The sequence below is a fragment of the Natator depressus genome, chromosome 6, assembly GCF_965152275.1.
Source record: "Natator depressus isolate rNatDep1 chromosome 6, rNatDep2.hap1, whole genome shotgun sequence".
NCBI lineage: Eukaryota > Metazoa > Chordata > Testudines > Cheloniidae > Natator > Natator depressus.
The window spans coordinates 11,969,455-11,993,387 of NC_134239.1; the positions used below are offsets into that span (position 1 = coordinate 11,969,455).

General features: G+C 50.2%; 2 protein-coding genes and 1 long non-coding RNA gene across 6 annotated transcripts in view; 2 read left to right on the forward strand and 1 right to left on the reverse strand.

Moving 5' to 3' along the window:
* Window positions 1-14,851, reverse strand: LOC141988625 (uncharacterized). 4 transcript variants are annotated; one of them, XM_074954467.1, is made up of 5 exons: window positions 14,631-14,851; window positions 14,026-14,125; window positions 12,619-12,745; window positions 3,867-3,983; window positions 1-1,554 (listed from the first exon to the last, which is right to left on the reverse strand). In XM_074954467.1, the coding sequence occupies exons 2-5, from the start codon at window positions 14,053-14,055 to the stop codon at window positions 434-436; spliced, it is 1,395 nt and encodes a 464-aa protein (XP_074810568.1). In that variant the 5' UTR covers window positions 14,056-14,125; window positions 14,631-14,851; the 3' UTR covers window positions 1-433. The 4 variants fall into 4 exon arrangements, with proteins under 4 accessions (XP_074810568.1, XP_074810564.1, XP_074810565.1 ...); XM_074954463.1 differs by having other exon boundaries at window positions 1-1,557; XM_074954464.1 differs by lacking the exon at window positions 14,631-14,851 and adding an exon at window positions 14,467-14,566 and having other exon boundaries at window positions 1-1,557.
* Window positions 14,654-23,933, forward strand: part of LOC141988634 (uncharacterized) — a 19,319-nt gene continuing 10,039 nt past the window's right edge. The window contains exons 1-2 of the long non-coding RNA XR_012639803.1: window positions 14,654-14,936; window positions 15,335-15,377. This is a non-coding gene — a long non-coding RNA (uncharacterized LOC141988634). The remainder of the gene's footprint in view (window positions 14,937-15,334; window positions 15,378-23,933) is intronic.
* Window positions 15,405-22,109, forward strand: LOC141988355 (uncharacterized). The gene is made up of 3 exons (XM_074954138.1): window positions 15,405-15,410; window positions 19,230-20,360; window positions 21,503-22,109. Exons 1-2 carry the CDS (start codon window positions 15,405-15,407, stop codon window positions 20,289-20,291), a joined length of 1,068 nt encoding a protein of 355 aa, XP_074810239.1. The 3' UTR covers window positions 20,292-20,360; window positions 21,503-22,109.

Here is a 23,933-nt window from a genome sequence, read left to right on the forward strand (position 1 = left end):
AGATAGGGGACAGGGGGCCAGGCTGTTTGGGGAGGCAAAGCCTTCCCTAGCGGGCCCTCCATACAGTTTCCCAACCCCGATGTGGCCCTCAGGCCAAAAAGTTTGCCCACCCCTGTTGTGGGGGGAAGTTCCTGGCTGGGTCCCTGTTAGAGGTGTGTCTGTGTGTGTGTGTGTGCGCGTGTGTGTGTGTGTGTGTAAGAGAGAGAGACAGAGAGAGAAGGGTGGGTCCTGGCTAGATGGCAGGGCAGGGAGCGTCCTGGCTGGATCCCAGCTAGATGGGGTGGGAGGGTCACACTAATGGAGTAGGCCGTGACCAATTGCTCTGAAGGCACAATAAGCTCATGGGCATCTCCACAATCCAGCTGTCAACCCTTTCCCCACAGTGCTCAGCCAAATTCCCCTCCTTGCCCCGACATGGACTCTCCACTGGACATCATGAAGACAGGACCACAGCCCGGTCTGCATCTGCTGGAGCTGTGCCAAGCCCCCCGGCCCCCGGAAGCCCCTCAGGTCCGGGTGGTGGTAGAGAGGTATTAGCATGCGTGGCTAGGTGCCTGGTAAGGTTTGCCTGTTGGCTGAAGTCCTTGCCGCAGTCGGCGCAGCGGTACGGCTGCACCCCGGTGTGCGTGCGCCGGTGCTTGGTCAGGGTGCTGGCGTTGCCGAAGCTCTTGCCGCAGTCGGCGCAGCGGTACGGCCGCTCCCCGGTGTGCGTGCGCCAGTGCTGGGTCAGGGTGCTGGCGTTGCCGAAGCTCTTGCCGCAGTCGGTGCATCGGAACGGCCGCTCCCCGGTGTGTGAGCGCTGGTGCTGGGTCAGCGTGCTGGCATTGCTGAAGCCTTTCCCGCAGTCGGCGCAGCGGTACGGCCGCTCCCCGGTGTGCGTGCGCTGGTGCTGGGTCAGCGTCCAGGCGTTGCCGAAGCTCTTGCCGCAGTCGGCGCAGAGGTACGGCCGCTCCCCGGTGTGCGTGCGCCGGTGCCGGCTCAGCGAGGCGGCGTCGCTGAAGTTCTTGCCGCAGTCGGCGCAGCGGTACGGCCACTCCTTGGTGTGCGTGCGCCGGTGCCGGTGCAGCGACTTGGCCCAGCAGAAGCTCTGGCCGCAGTCGGCGCAGCGGTACCGTTGCTCCCCGGTGTGCGTGTGCTGATGTGCTGTCAGGTGGGAGAGCTGAGCGAAGTCCTTGCCGCAGTCGGCACAGCAGTAGGGCCGCTCCCCGGTGTGCGTGCGCCAGTGCTGGGTCAGGGCGGAGGCTCGGATGAAGCCCTTGCCGCAGTCGGTGCAGCGGTACGGCCGCTCCCCGCTGTGCGTGCGCCGGTGCTGGGTCAGGGCCGAGGCGTTGCTGAACCTCTTGCCACAGTCAACGCAGCGGTGGGATTGCTGCCCCATGGCAAGCCTCTGGTGTGGAGCCAGGTCCAGTCTCGGGCTGAGTCCATCCCCACGCTCGGCACGAGGATTGACTCCATCCTGTCCATGGCTCCCCCCGTGGGCCGTGGGATCCTGCTTTCCTCCCACACTCTCCCCACATTCAGACTGTGTACTCGTTCCTCCCCGGATCCCGTGCCCTGCTGGAGAGAGCAGAGGGAATCCTGGTGTTGGCTCACGGTTAAGTTTGCAGGTTTGTTAAAGTGAGAATAATCTCATCGATAGTTCGATTTTCCCATTTATCTGTGACTTGACTGTGACTCACTGCACAATAGTGACTCCTGTCCCATGGGGCTGGGCCCGAAGCCCTGCACCAGGTGGTGTAACCTGGCATCCAGGGCCAAAGTGCCCACTCACATTTGCCCCTCTGTCCCACCCAGGACAGATCAAACCTGAGCCCCACAGGATAGGAGCTGTTGCTGTGCGGTGAGGGCAGGGAACCAGGACAAGCCCTATAGCCAGGAGAGCTTCAGGGACTAACACTGTGGGGTGAGCACGGGGCGGGTTCACTCTCGAGTCTCCTCCCACCCCGCAGCCTCTCCACACCAGACCAGGATTAGGGTCATAGTGCTAGGTGGAGGGTGCTGCTGTGAATGGTCAGTGCCCATTGGATACAAAATGCTGTGACAAATCTGCAGTCTGACTTATGGTGGTTCTACCCTTACTTGTTTGTGCAGCACCTAGCACCAGCTCCCACATAAGCCACGCACCTCTTGGGTCTCATTTTATGCTTAAATTGTAGAGTGCCCAGGAAACGGGCAGCAACTGGCACAACGCGGCTCTGATCCAGGACAAGGGCCCCTACATGGTAATGCAGTACAAACAAGGTCTGGTTTTTCTTTTCAAACTGATTTTGTTTTTATTTCAATCAGAGGATTTTATGTTGTTGGCTCTTCACTCTCCACCCGTTTTGTAGCATGAGGCCTCCTCCCCCGTTTTGGTACTGTTTTAACTATACCACTTTGAAACCGGTTTAGTTAAAGGGCTACAACCCTCTAATGTGGACACAGTTAGACCGGTATAAAGGTATGTAGAACAACATAGCTTATTCCTGTGGGGGAGTGAGTCCTTTTCAAGGAACTCCTTCTAAAGAAGTTATTCAGCCTCGACCTGATGTTTCATTCCTTGTGCAAAACTAAATTGGAAGTTTGTTTTTTCTTGCAGGTGTGGGGGAGGGGACACATTACTCAGGATTTATGGTGATGTAACCTGAAACCACTTTTGTATTATTTTACAAGCCAATCAATGGATATTGTTAAGTGGGGAGGTGTTCACGGCTCCTGCACAGCGGGCCTGTGATCTACAGACAAGCACAGACCTCATTTAGGCTGATGGGCGAGCTAAGCATTAGCACTGAAGCAATGTTAGTTTGAAGTGACAAAGGGTTTGTGACAAGGAGGGAGCAGGAAGAGAGGGGGATGAGAGAAAGATTGTCCCATTGCGCTCCCTCACGTAGATCCTAGACCTGGGGTCAACGCCACTGTGCCCTTCCCATATTGCTGGGGGTCCTGGTTAAATGGCAGGGGGAAATGGCTCAAAACTCTTGCCCTAGAATAAGTCCTATCTGCAAGGAAGCCTAGAAGAGAGCTTTGTGGACTATGGACCAGCAGGCCTGTCTCACCCCCCCCCGGCTCTGTAGAGTCTGATCCCGACACACACAAATGAATGTTATCCTCATGGCTCCACGGCCCTCTCCATTACACAGAGGGTGAAACTGGTGCACAGGGAGCGCTGTAGTGAGGCGCTTTAGGAATTGAATCAAGAACTTATGAATCCACATTTTACTTTAATGATTCAATGGAGCGTGTGAACTAACCATCATGATTCTGTGTATTGTTTGTTGTGCTTTTGCAGATGTGGCCTTCAGGGAAACCCTTACACACCAGCAGAGCACCTCTGTGTAAACACAGCTCCCCATGTCCTTCCCCTACGAGAGCTCTCGCTTTCCCTCAGCGCCCCTCAAATCCCCCCCACAAACTGTCCCATACCACTATCCCACCCCTCATCCCATCTCATCCCCTCCCCATCTCCAATTCATGTCCCTTTCACTGCTTTGAGGCCCCATCTCTCTTAGGTCCCATCCCGGGTCATAGATATCAAGCCCATAGAAGCCCACTGTGCCCATCCAGCCCAGCCTCCTGCCTCACCCAGGCCAGAGAATCTCCCCCAGGATTCCTGCTTCTGGCCCAGTAACTCCTGGCTGAGCTAGAGCGGAGCTTTGAGAGAGAGACGCCCCATCTCCACTGACAGACTCCCAGGGATGGAGAATCCATCCCATCCCTAGGCGAGCTGTTCCAGTGGTGAATTCAAACACTGGCCCCTAATTCCCAGCCTCAATTGGTCTCCCTTCAGCTCCCAGCCAGTGGATCTCGCTCTGCCTTTGCCTTCTACATTAAGGAGCCCTCCACTAGCAGCTGGGGAAATCAGAAGGGATTGGATTATTATGACTGACCTGAGGAGGGGCTCTCAGGCCCTGAGTTTTCCCTGGAGCCCTCGGCATCCCGGATCCAGAGCTCTTCCTCCCCTACCTCGATCCGCTGGATTAAGTCTGGTATGGAACCTGAATAACCTGTTTGAGGGGAAAGAATCAGTTTTATTACTAAGGTCTTGTCTACACTACACAGATTTGTTGACAAAACAGTGGAGGTGTACATACTACAATGCAACATTTGGTGACAAAAACTGTTTTGGTGATCAAATAAAACCACCTCCATGAGAGGCATGGAGCTTTTTGAGGCAAAGTTTTAGCGACAAAGTATCAGTGTAGACACTGTGCTTGATTATGTCGCTATAAAGGGCCTCCAGGAGGTGCCCCACAATGCCCCTCCTGCCCGCTCAGGTCAGCAGTTTGAACTCCGCTGCCCTGCAGCCAGGTACACAGGCATCCAGCCCCCCGTCTTAAAGCCCCGCAAATTTTTGAAATTCCACTTCCTGTTTTGTCGGCATGGAGAGCTCACATCGCATTTTCCCAGCTGATCACAGAGGCTCCACATGGCAAACGCTCTCCAGCTTGGACCCTGCGGGGGCTGTTGGATCTGCTCAGTATATAGGGAGAGGAGGCTGTCCAGTCCCCGCTGTGCTCCAGTTGTAGGAAGTTCGATACCAACAGGCACATTTCTCATGGCTTGTGTGAAAAGGGCCATGATAGAGACATGCTGCAGTGCAGAGCGAAGATAAAGGAACTGAGGCAGGAGTACCAGAAGGCAAGGGATGCAAACTGTCGCTCTGGTGCTGAACTAAAGACCTGCCACTTCTGTAAGGAGCTGGATGCCATCCTTGGCAGTGACCCCACTTCCACTGCCAAGAGCCCTGCGGACACTTCAGCAGGGCTGGAGTCAGTGGAAAGTGTACCTAACCCAGAGGATGAGATCACGGACGAGGAGGTGGAGATGGCAGTCTCCAGGTGGGGTGGTGAGTGAGGACCTCTTTTCTACTCTGTAGGTGTCTACCCAGTCCCACCAGTCCCTCTATGGGGAGCAGAAAGCAGGAGAGGAGACCGCTGGTAAGTGACTTTCTTGAGTTGATGCTTCTCGTTTATATGATTTCCAGCTTTCCTTCGCTTTGTGTAGTGTGAAAGTGGGTGAAGGGTTAGAAATCTACAAGACTTACTGTGTTTCTGTGCACTGCACATTCCCCTGTGCAGCTAAGCAGTGTGGCGGAACAGTGTGTTGATGCACACTGGAATTTCATGGGAATCTTCCAGAGATATCTCTAGGAAACTTTCCTGGAGGTACTTGCCAATCCTTTGCCAAAGGTTCCTTGGCAGAGCTGCTTTTGTTCCTTCCCCCATTATAGGAAATCTTCCCATGCTACTCGGCAATCCCTTGTGCAGGACCAAAGTGGCACACAGGTGAGCAGCATAGGGAACAGGTCTGAACCCACAAGCATGCAGTAGCTGCACCCTTGCATCCTTGCTTACACTCAGGAGTGAGATATCAGCTTCAATGATTCCCACCGGTGGAAAAGGATGGGAGAATTTACAACATTGTTCCTAGTCACCTGCACCGTGACCCTTGAATCATCACCATCGCTCTTTTGCCAAGCTGGAACACCCCTCCCACCTCCCCGCCCCACACACACACTGGGCTGAACTCATGATGCTTAGGGGGTGTTTGTTCACAAAGATGTCTGCCTGCCTAGGGTCAGTGAGAAACTGCTTGGGATGCTACAAGAGGTGTATTTTACTGTAATGATTCAATGGGGTGTGTGAACTAACAAACAATCATGATTCTGTGTATCGTGTCTTGTGCTTCTGCAGATGTGGCCTTCAGGGGAACCCTTACACACCAGCAGAGCGCCTCTCCCAGATAAGAAAGCTGTGATGGGTTTGGGCCCTTTGGGGTGTCACCCCAGGTGCTGGGATGCCAATGAATCAGCCTATTCTGCCAGCCTGGGTGCCCTTTACCTGGCCTTGCTGGGTTAGGCTCACAAGCCTCTTCCAGCCAAGCACACAGGCAGGGCCACACCCAACTGTACAGAGAGACACAGATCCACTCTGGAAAGATTCAGCCTTCAGGGCTTGCCCCAGCACTCTGGGGCCCACTCCCTTTAAGGGGTACAAACTCAAAGGTTTTATGAAATTTTCCCCCTCCCTCAATGTGGAGGGAGTTATGCACAACCTCTTGCCCCCACCCCCACTTAGAAATTACATAAACTGGGTTATATTATAAACAAGAAATAAGTTTATTAACTACAAAAGGTGAATTTTAAGTAAATATAAGAGATGACAGACAGAACAAAGCAGGTTACTGACCCAATAAAGCAAAATACGCAAGCTAAGCTCAATATACTTAAGAAACAGGTTATAAAATGTAAATTCTCACCGTAAATGTTATTTTAGGCAGGTTGCAAAGTTTCTGTGGTTCAGAGTTCCAGTTCTATTCCTTTTCAGACTGTACCCCTGTCTCCCCCCTTGCCTTCCCTTCAGGTGGCTTTAGCAGTCTTCTTGGGCAGACAGACCATGGAGAGGAGTCTTGTTTGCCTTCCTCCCCACCCTTAAATAGGATTTACATAAGGCGGGAATCCTTTGTTTCCCAAACTTGCCCCCTCCCCCACCTTCCAGTGGAAAGTTACAAGAAGTCCCAGGTAATGTTTAGTATCAGGTGACAAGACCACCTGACTCTGTAGTATCACAACATCCATGAGTCAGTGGCAGTATGGAGCGTCCGCAGGAAGGCCAAACTTTTCACAGTCCATTGTCCTCACTGATGGTCATCAGCCCTGTCTGACTTTTCCATTGTTGTACCTGAACTGTTAACAGTGGGCATCACCCAAAGTAGCATAGTTGAAATACAGATACATAGTCAATATTCCTAACTTCAGATATAGAAATGATACAGGCATTCAAATTGAATAATCGCATTCAGTAAATTATAACCTTTCCAAGGATATCTTACAAGACCTATCACAGTTATGTCATATTCATATCAGAAGCATATTTTCATAAAGAATATGGAGTGAAACGTCACAAAAGTGACCAAGGCGGAGCAAAGAGGATATGTTCCAGGAGATGCTACAATTCTCTGACACAGAAAAAAGGGAATGCAGGGAGTAGATAGAAATGGAAAGGCGGGACAGAAAAGAATATTAGGAGATTGTTCAAAAGGCCACTGAGTGGATGATAAAAGTAATGAAGAGGCAACCAGAGATGTTGAAGTCCCTAATCATGCTCCATTCTGAACAGATGGATGCTCGACTCCCACTGCAGCCGCTTCGGAACGGTTTTCCTTGCCCTCCCCAAACTCCTCCCACACATTCCTTTCAACTTTCTGGGACTTCTCGGTTTCTTCTTCACGCCACTCCTTTGGACAGCTTCTGGATACTGGATTTATGCACAGCTATGACAATCTGCCCTTCACTGTACCTCCCTTCCCACCAAGCCTTTGTGTGTGTGTGTGTTTAATAAAAACAAAATCTCGGAAAGATAACTATTCTTTATTTGCGTACTACAGATTGTGATAGCAGCTAGCAGTAAAACATATATAGGCAGTTTAGTTATTTTCTTACCGAAAACCTAGTCTACGAACCATCGCAAGTGTTTCGTAACGAAACCTGATTTAATGAATCAGGGCAGATTGCTCCATAGAAATATACATCGCTGGTTCTCATTCTCAAAAGGTTGCCTCAAAGCCTCCCTGATTCGAATTGCGTCCTCTCAAACTGTGCCTCAAAATCAGCAGCCAGGCGATCTGCCTCTATGCCCCACCCCTGAGCAAACCTTTCACTCTTAGCTTCACAACTATTATGCAATGTACAGCGGGTGGCTACGACCATGGGAATATTATATATGAATATTCCTTTAATCTGCCAAACGCACACTCCACGATCTGCCTGCACCTACTCAGCCTATTGTTGAACCACTTCTTGCTGCTGTCCAGGTTTCCTGTGTAAGGCTTCATGAGCCTTGGGAGTAACGGGTAGGCTGGGTCTCCCAGGATCACTATGGGCATTTCAACATCCCCCACTGGACTCTTCTGGTCTGGAAAGAAAGTCTCTGCTTGCAGCTTTCTGTACAGGCCAGTGTTCCTGAAGATGCATGTGTCATGCACTTTTCTGGACCACCCCGCAGTAATGTCAGTGAAACGCCACAACACCATGGAGAATTAGCCCTTTCTATTGACATATTCTTTGGCAATGTGGTCCAGTGCCAAAATTGGGCTACACATGCCATCTGTCGCCCCTCCGCAGTTAGGGAAACCCATTTCTGCAAAGCCATCCACTATTTCACACACATTGCCAAGAGACATGGTCCTTCGTAGCAGGATGTGATTAATGGCCTTGCACACTTGTGCTAACACAGCCCCAGTGGTCAACTTCCCCACTCTGAACTGATTCGTGACCAACTGGTAGCAGTCAGGAGTCACCAGCTTCCTAAATGCAATCGCCACGTGTTTCTCCACCAAGAGGGCAGCTCTCATTTTGATGTCCATGCGACGCGGGGCTGGGGTGAGCTCCACACAAAGTCCCAGGAAGGTGGCTTTCCGCATCCAAAAGTTCTGCAGCCACTGCTCATCATCCCAGACCTGCATAACGATGTGATTGCACAACTCAGTGCTGGTTTCCCTAGCCCAGAAGTGATGGTCCACCATGTGCAGCTGCTCCATGAATGCCAGAAGTAATCTGGTGTTGTTTCTATCCACGGCCCACAGCAGGTCAGGCAGCTCTGACTCATGTTCAGACAGGAACCTCATGTTTAAGTGCACTGCAAATCTGCGATGTGTTAATGACAGAACAGTGTGGGATCCATCCTTTCACACACAGATGGTTGGCGCACAGCAAACAAGGGCCGTTGTAAAATGCAGTGAAAGGCACTCGGAAGAGCACAGAATGCTGGGACGGAAAACAATGCATCATGGGACGTTGAGTCCACACCCATGATGCGCTGCGATCCACTCCGCCAGCCCACAAGTCATAGCAGCACAAGGTGGCGAGTAGCACCGTGGGATAGCTACCCACAATGCACTGCTCTTACCGTGAATGCCAGAGCACCAAGTGTGGCTGCATTCTGCCGACAGAGGGAGCACAGCGTGAACACACAATAGTGATGTTATTACAGCATTTTTTGGTCGTCGACATAACTTCTGTCGCCATAGTACTGTAGTGTAGACACGGGCTAAGCTTTTGGGGGCAGAGAGCTACATTTATAATATGCCTGTGCAGCACCCGGCACAACAGGGACCTGATCTCTGGCACTGCGTGCGCAGCGAGTGGCGCAATGGGGCCCTATCTCGGTCACTGCTTTAGAGGAAAGTGAAAAAGATCCCAAGCAGGACAATAACGGAATAAACCTTCCTTAGGAGAGATTTCATCCCATACCCCTCCAGGTGAGTTTAGGTCATACTCTGAAGCAGCAAGGTCTATAATCCTTCTGAATTTGCAAGAGATAAAGATTTTAAAAATAAGCATTAGGATAACTCTAAATGTTCCAGAGAAAAATTCCATCTTTGTCTCAGTGCTATCTAGCACCAGTGTGTTCTGCAGGACAACTGTGTGACACAGATTTCCTTTTACCCATTGAAATATCATTGAACATCCCTTTGTCCTCAGATTAGGAGACAGGGTGAACAGAAAGTCCCCCCTTACCTTCTCTCTCCTGGCCATAATTTCACGTACCCAATTGTCTCCTGAAAAAATGTTCAGGAAGGAAGGGTTTGCTTCTTTGCCGTCTTATTGCTGTTTTCAACAGCTCTTTGCAGCATGTCATTAAGAGACCGGCCATAATGCATTATGCAGGTATCATTAGGTAACACTACCACATAGACCTGCACGGTTTTTTGCTTAGGGTGCAAGCACTGTTCAGCTGCACGGTTGTTAAATTTATGATGTATCTTCTTTTCCAGAGGAGTGGGCTGGGGGCAGTGGGAGGCTGTGCAAGCAGCAGGAGTTTTTTTGCAGGGTCTGAAGCCTTTTTCTGCAGCCATATTAGGAGAGCAGCAGCCAGGAGCCCAAAAAGCAGGAAGTCACCTTCTCACATTCCATCTAAATTACATTAAAACAATGTAATACCAGGCTGTTAAGAAGGAGACCTTATCCTAATAGCACCCACCATCATCAGATACAGAAACAGATCTTCAGATGGTTAAAGAAAACTTTGTTTGATAGCATTCTGTCTGGTAAGGAATCACTTATCAACAGTTGTGGGTGTGAAATTGCTACTTTGTTTTACCTTTACAGTCCCTACTTCTCTATTGTTTATCTGTATGGTTTCTGTCTGGTTCTTTGATTGTTTCTGTCTGTTGCATAATTAATTTTATATTTAAATCAACTAAGGTGGTGGGGTATGACTGGGTAAAGAATGGTTTCGCAATATGTTAGGACCAGTCAAAGAATTATTTTGCAGTACTTTAAAATGATTGGTAAAAGGTACAGCTAAGCAGGACTCAGGTTTCACTATATAAACTGGGGTCCAAAAGGAAGTTCTTTGGAACCAGCTCCAGAACACAGCCCAAAGATCAGAGCTGCCAGACCTCAACACCCCCAGAAGCTGGAGTCCCTGGCCAACCTGATCCTGAGTGGCCAGCAGGAAAAGTTCGTCTGCCTTATTGGGAGTGGTGAGCATTGTATGCTTAGCGTGAACCTTCCATTTTGGTGATTGTTAATAAACAGAGGTTAAGGATATAAGGCATAAGGTTCTTTCACTAATAAAAAAACACCCACAAATGCGCAGAGTGTAAAGTTACACCCTGAGCCCTAGGAACTGGGTAAGGGTAGGTGCCCTAGAGTGTGTGGGTAACATTTTCTCCATGCCTTGAGCAGAGCTGCTGCCATCAGTGGCTGGGCTGGGATTCCTGGAAGAGGTTGTTGCTCATGGGCTGTTTGCTACCACTGCTGTGCCAGGACTGAGGGACATAATATGCAAGTAAACAAGTTACACTAAAATTAACCCCAGGCTCTATGGACCTGAGCTCTCCTCCAACAGGAAGCGGACCTGAAAGATGCTGACTACGGTTGTAGATTAAATCGCAGTTAACTCACGCAATTAACTCCAAAAAATTATTTGCAATTAATTGCAATTTTAATTGCACTGTTAAAACAACAGAAACCCAATTGACATTTATTAAATATTTTTGGATGTTTTTCTACATTTTAAAATATATTGACTTCAATTACAGCACAGAATACAAAATGTACAGTGTTCACTTTATATTATTTTTTATTACAAATATATTATTTTTTTATCATTTTTACAATGCAAATGTTTCAATTCACCTCATACAAGTACTGTAGTGCAATCTCTGTTGTGAAAGTGAAAATTTTCAAATGTAGATATTTGTTACATAACTGCACTCAAAAACAAAATAATGTTAGAGCGTAAAAGTCCAATCAGTCCTACTTCTTGTTCAGCCAACTGCTAAGACAAACAAGTTTGTTTACATTTACGGGAGATAATGCTGCCCGCTTCTTATTTACAATGTCACCTGAAAGTGAGAACAGACGTTCACATGGCACTTTTGTAGCCGGCATTGTAAGGTATTTACGTGCCAGATATGCTAAACATTCGTATGCCCCTTCATGCTTCGGCCACCATTCCAGATGACATGCTTCCATGCTGATGATGCTCATTAAAAAAAAAAAAAGCATTAATTAAATTTGTGACTGAACTCCTGGGGGTGGGGACGGGGCGGGAGAGAGAAAATTGTATGTCTTCTATATTGTTTTACATACATTCTGCCATATATTTCATGTTATAGCAGTCTCGGATGATGACCCAGCATGTTGTTCGTTTTAAGAACACTTTCACTGCAGATTTGTTAAAACACAAAAAAAGGTACCAATGTGAGATTTCTAAAGGTAGCTACAGCACTCGACCCAAGGTTTAAGAATTGGAAATGCCTCCCAAAATCTGAGAGGGACGGGGTGTGGAGCATGCTTTCAGAAGTCTTAAAAGAGCAACATATTATGCGGAAGCTACAGAACCTGAACCACCAAAAAAGAAAATCAACCTTCTGCTGAGATATCTGACTCAGATGATGAAAACAAAATGGGTCAGTCTGCACTGATCTGGATCATTATCAAGCAGAACCCATCATCAGCATGGACGCATGTCCTCTGGAATGGTGGCTGAAGCATGAAAGGACATATGAATCTTTAGCGCATCTGGAATGTAAATACCTTGCGACACCGGCTACAACAGTGCCATGCAAATGCCTGTTCTCACTTTCAGGGGATATTTTAAACAAGAAGCAGGCAGCATTATCTCCTGCAAATGTAAACAAACTTGTTTGTCTGAGCGATTGGCTGAACAAGAAGTAGGACTGAGTGGACTTGTAGGCTCTAAAGTTTTACATTGTTTTATTCTTGAATGCAGTTTTTTTGTACATAATTCTACATTTGTAAGTTCAACTTTCATGATAAAGAGATTGCACTACAATACTTGTAGGAGGTGAATTGAAAAATACTATTTCTTTTGTTTTTTTACACTGCAAATATTTGTAATAAAAAATATAAAGTGAACACTGTACATTTTGTATTCTGTGTTGTAACTGAAATCAGTATATTTGAAAACGTAGAAAACATCCAAAAATATTTATATGGTATTCTATTATTAACAGTGCAATTAATCACGATTAATTTTTTAATTGCTTGATAGCCCTAGTACTGACATTTGCCACCACTTGGCCACTCAGTGGCACATGGCAGCTGAGGCTTCAAGGGAACCCAGACATTTCACAGCTGCGAATAAAAGAGGGGAAATTGGTCCTTACCCAGGGAAACAAGGGCCCGGTAATTCCTCAGCATCTGGTCCTCATACAGCTGCTTCTCTGGCTGGGATAAGAGCTCCCACTCCTCCCGGGTGAAATACAGAGCAACGTCCTCAAACGCCACCCGGAGCTGCTGGCACAAGCGTTACACACTCAGCACCCTCCGCTCCAGCCCCTCAGCCCGGGCTCTCAGCAGGGGATGCTGTTTCTAGGAGAGTGACTCCCACGGAACCCCCAGCCCAGCAGCTGTGACCCAGGGAGACTCCCCGCCCCGCTCAGCCCCCCAGGGACTCGGGGCCCTGCTGAGGGGACAGGAGTTGCCTTTGGCTTCACAGGGGCAGTGGTGAAAGTAAGTCTAGGGACTTACCAGTATGGGGCTGGGCTGAGACCGGCTCTGGCCCCCAGAAGAGGCGGGGCCCCAGGAGGAAGGGGCGGAGCTGGGGGGGTCAGAGCCAGCCCCGGCCCACCCCTTACCAGCAAGTGCCTCTTTCCCCCTCCCCGGGGTAGCAGCGACAGCTGGGGGCTCTGGCAGCGGTTTAAAGGGCCCCGGGCAGTAGCGGCGGCCGGAGCCCTGGGCCCTTTAAATTGTCCCCAGAGCCTGCCGGAGCCCTGGGGAAGTGGCTCGGCCGCGGCTACCACCCTGAGCCCTTTAAATCACCGCCCCAGCCCTGCCGCTGCTACCCCAGGGCTCCGGCAGGCTCCGGGGACAATTTAAAGGGCCCAGGGCTCCAGCAGCGGGGCTCTGGTAGCAATTTAAAGGGCTGGGGGCTCCAGCCGCTGTAGGCCCTTTAAATTGCACCTGGGGAAGCCGATCCACCCCGGTACAGCGCACCGGCTCTTCCCGGTACACCGTACCGGGGTGTGCCAGCTTACTTTCATCTCTGCCCAGGGGGTTCTGAGTCAGGGCCCTGGGAAGGGCCTGAATCCCAGGGCAAGAAACAGGAGTCCCCGCCTCTGCCACAGGCCTGTGCTCAGCCCCACTCCCGCCCCTGGCTCGGGCACCTCAGGGCTCCTTTGCCAGGCCAGGGCCCTAAGGGTAAAGGGACGGCACCCATCTCCACATGTCCGCCTGGCCAGGGCCCTCCCCTCCCTAGTCCCAGGGACAGTCCTGGCTTTTTTGGGCGGGTCCCGGGGCCCCAAAGCCTCTCCCCGGCTCCAGCTGCTGCAGTCCTGAGCCCCCGGGCTGCGCTGGTGCAAAGCAGGCCCCCAGGCCCTGCCTGGCCGCGCTGAGCCGCTCCCGACCCTGGGGCAGCACTTGGCCCAGGTCAGCATTCCCCCCCCCCCCCGGGGAGCTGCTGCAGCCCCCAGCCCCGGGGTCACTAGCGCGGGAGGGACCCGGGTCCCGGCCCCCCTCGGCCCCAGCCGGGACCAGCCAGTGCCCGGCCGGAGAGTCCCCGCCCCGCGTCCTACCTGCGCCGGCCCCGCTGCAGCCATCACCATGGTCTGGGGCTATTGGGGTCTGGGGCAAGGCGAGGTCCTTGGTAGCAGGGAAGGGACAGACAGGGTGTGTCTGGAGAGAGGAGAAAAGGGGCCAAGTCAGTTCCCAGGGAATCCCCCGAGGAGAGCGGGACCCCGTTATTCTGGGCCTGGGGCAGGTGTGACATTCTCAGTAACATCCCAGGGAGGGGGCTGGGATTACACCCCCCCCCGTCACTGACCTACTACGGGCGTGGGAATGAAGCCCCAGGTTAGCTCAGTTGCAGACCCCCCTCCCCTTTCGTTGGCACTGGCTGGTGGGGGGTCACCAGCCCCCTTCGGCTCCTAACCCCCCCCCCCCCGGCGGCCGCTTTCCCCGGGCAGCGATTTCCTGCCTCCGCGGCTGTTTCTCCCCCTCCCCTGCGCCCCGCTCACCGACCGACCCCCAGGCTGCAGCGGGGACCCGCCCTGTGCACGGGCCGGGCTGGGGACCCAGGTGTCCGGCCTGGCACGGGAAGGCTCCTTGGCCCCGCCTGCTCCAGGGCGGATTTAGCGCCCCAGCCAGTAACCCGCCCCGCCCCGCCCCGCGCCGCGCAGACCTGTGCGGGCCGGAGCCTGTCCCCGCTGGGCGGGGGGCAGGAGCCGCCCGGCCCCCCTTCTCCAAGGGGCTCCCTGGGGCTGGAAACGGGGCAGTAGCGGGCCCGGGAGTCCGGGCGCGGGGACACGTGGGTCAGGTACAATCCCCGCCCCGGGCTAGCGCGGAAGCGAGCGGAGGCTGGAGGGGGCCCGCGCCGCCAGCTCCGGCGACAGGCAGCCTCCGTCTCCCACTTGCGTGCGTGGACAGGGCCTGGACAAAACAATCCGCAGCGGAATTACAGCCGTACACATGGCTTCGTTATGCAAAGGTCGGTTCCGTTCCGAATGTCCTTGCCTGGAGACACCCCCCGGTTCACCCCCAGGACCATTGCACACGAACCCCCCCCCCCCCCATACAATCTTCAGCCAGCGATTCTAATGTCTAATGTAGGGTGACCCTATCTCCCTCTGCTGAAAATGCGGCGACCCCCGGCAGCCTGGTGGCAGTGCTATCCGAGAAGAAGCTCACCCACACTGAGCTGGTAGATAGGGTGAGAAAGGTCCATGAGAAATCACGCTTTTCCCATCAAAAAAAGCTCACGCTCAGTGAGGTGGGGTGCAGCGGTCACCCGCAGTGGGGTGATGTACAATGAGAAGGGGGGGGCGTTGGGGCAGTTTAAAATCCAGGGTCCTGTATACCCTAAAAACAGCATTTATCCTCTTGCAGAGTGATCATTACTTTGGGGTCTTGGATGTGAAGAATGTGTGGGGTAAGATATTTCTGTGACCTTTGCTGCATGACCGTAACCCTAACAATAGCCAGGTTTGCCCCCAGAGCTGCAGACTCTGTCTGAGCACACAGTGAGTTACCTGCCCAAACCTCTGTTACTCACACACGCTAGGGGCACCTCCCTTACCTGTTCCTAGGGTTCAGGCATAACCCTTATACGCTGTGGGTTTGCAGGATCTTTTACCAGTGAAAGAGCCTTACACAGCAATATCCTTATCCTCTTTATTAACAATCAAGAAAACCAGAATGCTCACACTAAGCATACAATGCTCACCACTCCCAATAAAGCAGACAAATTTTTCCTGCTGGCCTCTCAGGATTTGATTACTTGGGGACTCCAGGTTCTGCATGGTGTTATTGGCAGGGTGTGGAGGTCTGGCAGCTCTGATCTTGGGGCTGTGTCCTGGAGTGGATTCCAAATAATTACCTTTTGGACCCCAGTTTATATAGTGAAACTTGAGTCCCGCTTAGCTGTACCTTCACCAATCATTTTACTAACCACTCCTAACATAGTGGAACAAAATTCTCTAACCAGTCATACCCCTCCACCTTCATTGATTTACACCTAGCAAAATTAATTATGTAGTAGACAGAAACAGTCAAAGAACCAGACAGATCATACAGATAAAGAATAGAGAAGCGTGGACCATAAAGATCAAACAAAGAAATGAGGATTTCACAACCACAACTATTGATAAGTGGTTTCTTGCCAGACAGAATGCTACCAAACTGAGTTGTCTTTAGCCATCTGAAGATCGGTTTATCTGGTGATGGTGGGTGCTATTAGAACAGGATTGCCTTTTTAACAGCCTGATATTACTTTAATGTAATTTAGATGGAATGCAAGGATGTGACTTCCTGCTTCTTAGCTAATGACTGCTGCTCGTCTAATATGGTGCAGACAAAGGCTTTGGGCCTTGCAATATGGCTACAGGAAAAGGCCTTATCCTTACAAGTGTACGGAGGGTGCTAGAGATGCAGCACTGGTAGGGGGTTCTGCAGGTCCCCATGGTGCTTAAAGACACAGAGGACCTTCACAACCTGTAGACTCACCGGCCAAGCACCTCCAGCTGGTCATCTTGGGAATTAGCTCTTCAGCCTCAGAGGATCCTCTGCTGGCCAATGTCTCACCCACCCCAGTGCCCCATACCTTGGGGTGCTACCCCACCACAGTGCCCTCAGACTCTGGGTCTCCCCTTCCAGGGGAACCCCCAACCCTCTAAGCCCACCTTGCCTCAGTGGCTACTGCCAGTCATCATCTAGCCCCTTTTCCCTGGGGCAGACTGCAGTCTATAGTGGCTACTCAACATTGGCAAGGGGATAGGACCTGCTGCCTTTGCCTATCCCCAGGCTGCCCCTCTGTAGCCCCAGAACCTTTCATAGGCCTTCCACAAGGCCTGCAGCCTTGGGGTTTACTAGGCTGGAGCTCCCTTTACCCTTCCCCAGCACTACTCCACTTTGGGTACCTTGCTCCCAGGCAGCTAGCCCTTCCCACTCCAGGACTAGAGTGAAGCTCCTTCAGCTCATGGCCCCACAGCCTTTTATCAGGGCCAGCTGGGCCCTGATTGAGCTGGCCACACCTGTGGTCAGCTACGCCCTCAACTGCTCTCACTCCTTGTCATAAATATAAAGGGAAGGGTAAACCCCTTTAAAATCCCTCCTGGCTAGAGGAAAACTCCTCTCATGTGTAAAGGGTTAAGAAGCTTGCTAGCACCTGACCAAAATGACCAATGAGGAGACAAGATACTTTCAAAAGCTGGGAGGAGGGAGAGAAACAAAGGGTCTCTGTCTATCTATATGCTGCTTTTGCCGGGGATAGACAAGGAATGGAGTCTTAGAACTTTTAGTAAGTAATCTAGCTAGGTATGTATTAGATTATGATTTCTTTAAATGGCTGAGAAAAGAATTGTGCTGAATAGAATAACTATTTCTGTCTGTGTATCTTTTTTGTAACTTAAGGTTTTGCCTAGAGGGATTCTCTGTTTTGAATCTAATTACCCTGTAAGGTATCTACCATCCTGATTTTACAGAGGGGATTTCTTTACTTCTATTTACTCCTATTTCTATTAAAAGTCTTCTTGTAAGAAAACTGAATGCTTTTTCATTGTTCCCAGATCCAAGGGTTTGGGTCTGTGGTCACCTGTGCAAATTGGTGAGGCTTTCTACCAAACCTTGTCCAGGAAGTGGGGTGCAAGGTTTTGGGAAGTATTTTGGGGGGAAAGATGTTTCCAAACAGCTCTTCCCCAGTAACCAGTATTTGTTTGGTGGTGGTAGCGGCCAGTCCAAGGACAAAGGGTGGAATATTTTGTACCTTGGGGAAGTTTTGACCTAAGCTGGTAAAGATAAGCTTAGGAGGTTTTCATGCAGGTCCCCACATCTGTACCCTAGCGTTCAGAGTGGGAGAGGAACCTTGACATGATGGCAGAGTGTTGGGATTAACCTGAAATCATTTTGAGATCCAGTTGAGATTTTTTGAACTAGAAATACAGATTTTAAAAAGGAAATTTTTTTTCCTTTGGAAAGGAAGTCCAGAAAGCAGCTGAAAGTGAAAGCAGCTTGTTTTTTCTCTGCTTTGTGGCCAAGCAGAGACAAAAGGGGATTATCTTTGTGAATTGCAGGTTTTCTTTGCCTGGCGGTAGGATACTTAACTCCTGCAGGGAAATTCAGTCTTCGAACCCAGAGTTTTTTTTTCCCATAAAGTAAACCGGGGGGTGGGTGTTCTACCCATTTGCCTGGAGACAAAAGTGGCAGGGTTTTTTTAGGATTTTGATTTTTTTACAAGGAGCACAAGTTTGAAAAGGAATTTTTCTTTTCCTTTAGGCTGCTGGTAAGCAGGTTTCCAAGTAGTTGGAGGTTTTTGGTTTGATTTGGGCCCAGAGCAGAGACAAGGGAATTGTCTTTTTCTGTAGGCTGACAATCACTATCAGAGAATAGGTATTCTATTCCAGCACAGCAAAATTTTACAGCCAAGTTTTGTTTGTTTATTTCTAAACCTCGGGTGTAAAGTTAATTAAAAACAGAGGTTAGAATGACAAAATCCACAGGTCGACAAAAGCTGGAATTAGCCAGATTTCAGGCTGAGGAAAAACAAAGCGAACATGAAAGACAGATAGAACTCATGCAGCTGAAAAAGGAGGAGAAGGAAAAAGAAAGGGAGGCAGCGAAAGAGGCAGAACAACACCAAGCGGCTGCTCACAGGAGAGCTATGGAGGCAAGGGCCAAAGAACTGGAGGAGAAGGAAAAAGAGAGGAAGCATGTGAAGGAGATGGAGAGGATAAAAGCTCAGCAGAATATACCAACAAACCATAGCAATCCTTCTCCAGGTACCACTTCCCATCCCAGAAAGTTCCCCACCTACAAGGCAGGCGATGATACTGAGGCCTTCTTAGAAAACTTCGAAAGGGCCTGCCTTGGGTACAGCATCTCTACCGACCAATACATGGTAGAGCTGAGGCCACAGCTCAGTGGACCCTTAGCTGAGGTGGCAGCTGAAATGCCTAAAGAACACATGAACAAGTATGAACTATTTAAATCCAAGGCGAGTGTCAGAATGGGGATAACACCCGAGCAGTCTTGTCGGAGGTTCAGAGCCCTAAGGTGGAAACCAGACGTGTCATTTACCCGACATGCCTACCACATTGTGAAACATTGGGATGCCTGGATATCAGGAGCAAGTGTTGAATCTCCAGTAAATTTGCCCTTCCTAATGCAAATGGAACAATTCTTAGAGGGGGTTCCTGAGGAAATAGAAAGATACATCCTAGATGGGAAGCCCAAAACTGTAATCGAGGCAGGAGAGATTGGAGCCAGATGAGTGGAGGTGGCCGAGAAGAAGAGAACTGGTCGCAGTGGGAGCGGAGACCAGAAGGGACAACCCCAGACCACACCCTATCACCGGGGGCCACCCAAGGCCCAACCTACCTCCCAAAGAACCCTCCAGACACCTTATCGTCCCACCACCCCGTTCTCCAGCAACCCACCTCGCCCCAGTGACCCGTCAGCTGGACAATGTTTTAAATGTAACGAGCTGGGGCATGTAAAGGCCAACTGCCCCAAGAACCCCAACAGATTACAGTTCATTGCACCGGAATCACACCAGAGGTCCGCAGGCCCAGATACCTCCCAGATACCCTTGGAGTGGAGGGAAACTGTGAGTGTGGGCAGGAAGAAGGTCACCGCGTGGAGGGACACCGGAGCACAAGTGTCAGCTATCCATGCTTCCTCTGTGGACCCCAATTTAATCAACCCAGAGATCCAAGTGACGATTCAACCCTTCAAGTCCAACTCATTCAATTTGCCTACAGCCAAGTTGCCTGTCCAGTACCAGGGCTGGTCAGGAACGTGGACTTTTGCAGTCTATGATGATTATCCCATCCCCGTGCTGTTGGGGGAAGACTTAGCCAATCATGTGAAGCGGGCCAAGAGGGTGGGAATAGTCACCCGTAGCCAGGCTAAACAAGCTGTAAGGCCTAGCTCTGTTCCGGAAACTTCTATCAGGACCTGGTCAGAGGTGATGGACCCAGACTCCAGGCCAATGTCTGCAACAGCAGTAGTGGATCCAGTCCCAGAGACCCAGACGGAACCAATCCCAGATCCGGAACCAGCCGAACAACCAACACCAGACCCATTGCCAGCACTGAATCCAGTACTTGCAACCTCAGCACCAGAGGGCCCCACCGACCCTGAACTGGCAGCAGCCCATAACCCTACACAAGAGGCTCAGCTGGAGCCTGAATCCCAACATAGTGCACCAGCGGAGAGCGGTTCACAGTCAACGGAAACAGCCCCATCCCCTACATTGCTTCCAGAGGGACCAAGCATAGGTCCACAATCCAGTGAGGAACTGATGTCTCCAGCATCAAGGGAACAGTTCCAGACCAAACAAAGCAGATGAAAGCCTCCAGAGAGCTTGGACGGCGGCACGGAGCAACCCACCGCCTCTCAGCTCTTCTAATCGATCCAGGTTTGTTGTAGAAAGAGGACTTTTATACAAGGAAACTTTCTGGTGGGCACCAGGAAGACTGGCATCCTCAGAGACAGTTGGTAGTTCCAACTAAATACCGGGCCAAGCTCTTGAGCTTAGCCCATGATCACCCTAGTGGCCATGCTGGGGTGAACAGGACCAAAGACCGTTTGGGGGGGGTGTCATTCCACTGGGAGGGAATGGGCAAGGATGTTTCTACCTATGTCCGGTCTTGTGAGGTATGCCAAAGAGTGGGGAAACCCCAAGACCAGGTCAAAGCCCCTCTCCAGCCACTCCCCATCATTGAGGTTCCATTTCAGTGAGTAGCTGTGGATATTCTGGGTCCTTTTCCGAAAAGGACACCCAGAGGAAAGCAGTACATACTGACTTTCATGGATTTTGCCACCCGATGGCCGGAAGCAGTAGCTCTAAGCAACACCAGGGCTAAAAGTGTGTGCCAGACACTAGCAGACATTTTTGCCAGGGTAGGTTGGCCCTCCAACATCCTCACAGATGCAGGGACTAATTTCCTGGCAGGAACTATGGAAAACCTTTGGGAAGCTCATGGGGTAAATCACTTGGTTGCCACTCTTTACCACCATCAAACAAATGGCATGGTGGAGAAGTTTAATGGAACTTTGGGGGCCATGATACGTAAATTCGTAAATGAGCACTCCAATGATTGGGACCTAGTGTTGCAGCAGTTGCTCTTTGCCTACAGAGCTGTACCACACCCCAGTTTAGGGTTTTCCCCATTTGAACTTGTATATGGCCGTGAGGTTAAGGGGCCATTGCAGTTGGTGAAGCAGCAATGGGAGGGATTTACACCTTCTCCAGGAACTAACATTCTGGACTTTGTAACCAACCTACAAAACACCCTCTGAACCTCTTTAGCCCTTGCTAAAGAAAACTTACAGGATGCTCAAAAAGAGCAAAAAGCCTGGTATGATAAACATGCCAGAGAGCGTTCCTTCAAAGTAGGGAACCAGGTCATGGTCTTAAAGGTGCTCCAGGCCCATAAAATGGAAGCATCGTGGGAAGGGCCATTCATGGTCCAGGAGCACCTGGGAGCTGTTAATTATCTCATAGCATTCCCCACCTCCAACCGAAAGCCTAAGGTGTACCATATTAATTCTCTAAAGCCCTTTTATTCCAGAGAATTAAAGGTTTGTCAGTTTACAGCCCAGGGAGGAGACGACGCTGAGTGGCCTGAAGGTGTCTACTACGAAGGGAAATGTGCTGGTGGTGTGGAAGAGGTGAACCTCTCCATGACCCTTGGGCGTATGCAGCAACAGCAGATCCAGGAGCTGTGCACTAGCTACACGCCAACGGTCTCAGCCACCCCAGGACTGACTGAACGGGCATACCACTCCATTGACACAGGTAATGCTCGCCCAATTAAAGTCCAACCTTACCGGGTGTCTCCTCAAGCTAAAACTGCCATAGAACGGGAGATCCAGGATATGTTACAGATGGGTGTAATCCGCCCCTCTGGAAGTGCATGGACATATCCAGTGGTTTTAGTTCCCAAACCAGATGGGGAGATACGTTTTTGCGTGGACTACCATAAGCTAAATGCTGTAACTCGCCCAGACAACTATCCAGTGCCACGCACAGATGAACTATTAGAGAAACTGGGATGGGCCCAGTTCATCTCTACCTTGGACTTAACCAAGGGGTACTGGCAGGTACCGCTAGATGAGTCTGCCAAGGAAAGGTCAGCCTTCACCACACATCTCAGGCTGTATGAATTTAATGTACTCCCTTTCAGGCTGCAAAATGCACCCGCCACCTTCCAAAGACTTGTAGATGGTCTCCTAGCGGGATTAGGAGAATATGCAGTCGCCTACCTTGATGATGTGGCCATATTTTCAGATTCCTGGGTAGACCACCTGGAACATCTACAAAATGTCCTTGAGCACATAAGGGAGGCAGGACTAACTGTTAAGGCTAAGAAGTGTCAAATAGGCCTAAACAGAGTGACTTACCTTGGACACCAGGTGGGTCAAGGAACTATCAGCCCCCTACAGGCCAAAGTGGATGCTATCCAAAAGTGGCCTGTCCCAAAGTCAAAGAAACAGGTTCAATCCTTCTTGGGCTTGGCCGGTTATTACAGACGATTTGTACTGCAATACAGCCAAATCGCCGCCCCACTGACAGACCTAACCAAAAAGAAACAGCCAAATGCCGTTCAGTGGACCGAAAAGTGTCAGAAGGTCTTTAACAAGCTTACAGCGACACTCATGTCTGACCCTGTACTGAGGGCCCCAGACTTTGACAAACCGTTCCTAGTAACCACAGATGTGTCCGAGCGTGGTGTGGGAGCAGTTTTAATGCAGAACGGACCTGATCAAGAATTCCACCCTGTAGTGTTTCTCAGCAAAAAACTGTCTGAGAGGGAAAGCAACTGGTCAGTCGGTGAAAAAGAATGTTACGCCATTGTCTACGCTCTGGAAAAGCTACGCCCCTATGTTTGGGGACGGCGTTTCCACCTGCAAACCGACCATGCTGCACTGAAGTGGCTTCACACCATCAAAGAAAATAACAAAAAACTTCTTCGGTGGAGTTTAGCTCTCCAAGATCTTGATTTCGACATCCAACACATCTCAGGAGCTTCTAACAAAGTGGCTGATGCACTCTCCCGTGAAAGTTTCCCAGAATCAACTGGTTAAAATCGTCCTTGAGATGTGGAAAATATTGTTAGTCTTTATGTACTTGGTAGTATATTTAGAGATGCATGTGTCTTATTAACTCTGTTTTTCCTAGAGCTCCAGGAAGAAATCCCAGCCAGTGTTTCACCCTAGCTGAGATTTGGGGGGCGTGTCAAAATATAAAGGGAAGGGTAAACCCCTTTAAAATCCCTCCTGGCCAGAGGAAAAAATCCTCTCACCTGTAAAGGGTTAAGAAGCTAAAGGTAACCTTGCTAGCACCTGACCAAAATGACCAATGAGGAGACAAGATACTTTCAAAAGCTGGGAGGAGGGAGAGAAACAAAGGGTCTCCGTCTATATGCTGCTTTTGCGGGGGATAGACCAGGAATGGAGTCTTAGAACTTTTAGTAAGTAATCTAGCTAGGTACGTGTTAGATTATGATTTCTTTAAATGGCTGAGAAAAGAATTGTGCTGAATAGAATAACTATTTCTGTCTGTATCTTTTTTGTAACTTAAGGTTTTGCCTGGAGGGATTCTCTGTTTTGAATCTAATTACCCTGTAAGGTATCTACCATCCTGATTTTACAGAGGGGATTTCTTTACTTCTATTTACTCCTATTTCTATTAAAAGTCTTCTTGTAAGAAAACTGAATGCTTTTTCATTGTTCTCAGATCCAAGGGTTTGGGTCTGTGGTCACCTATGCAAATTGGTGAGGCTTTTTACGAAACCTTGTCCAGGAAGTGGGGTGCAAGGTTTTGGGAAGTATTTTGGGGGGAAAGACGTTTCCAAACAGCTCTTCCCCAGTAACCAGTATTTGTTTGGTGGTAGCGGCCAGTCCAAGGACAAAGGGTGGAATATTTTGTACCTTGGGGAAGTTTTGACCTAAGCTGGTAAAGATAAGCTTAGGAGGTTTTCATGCA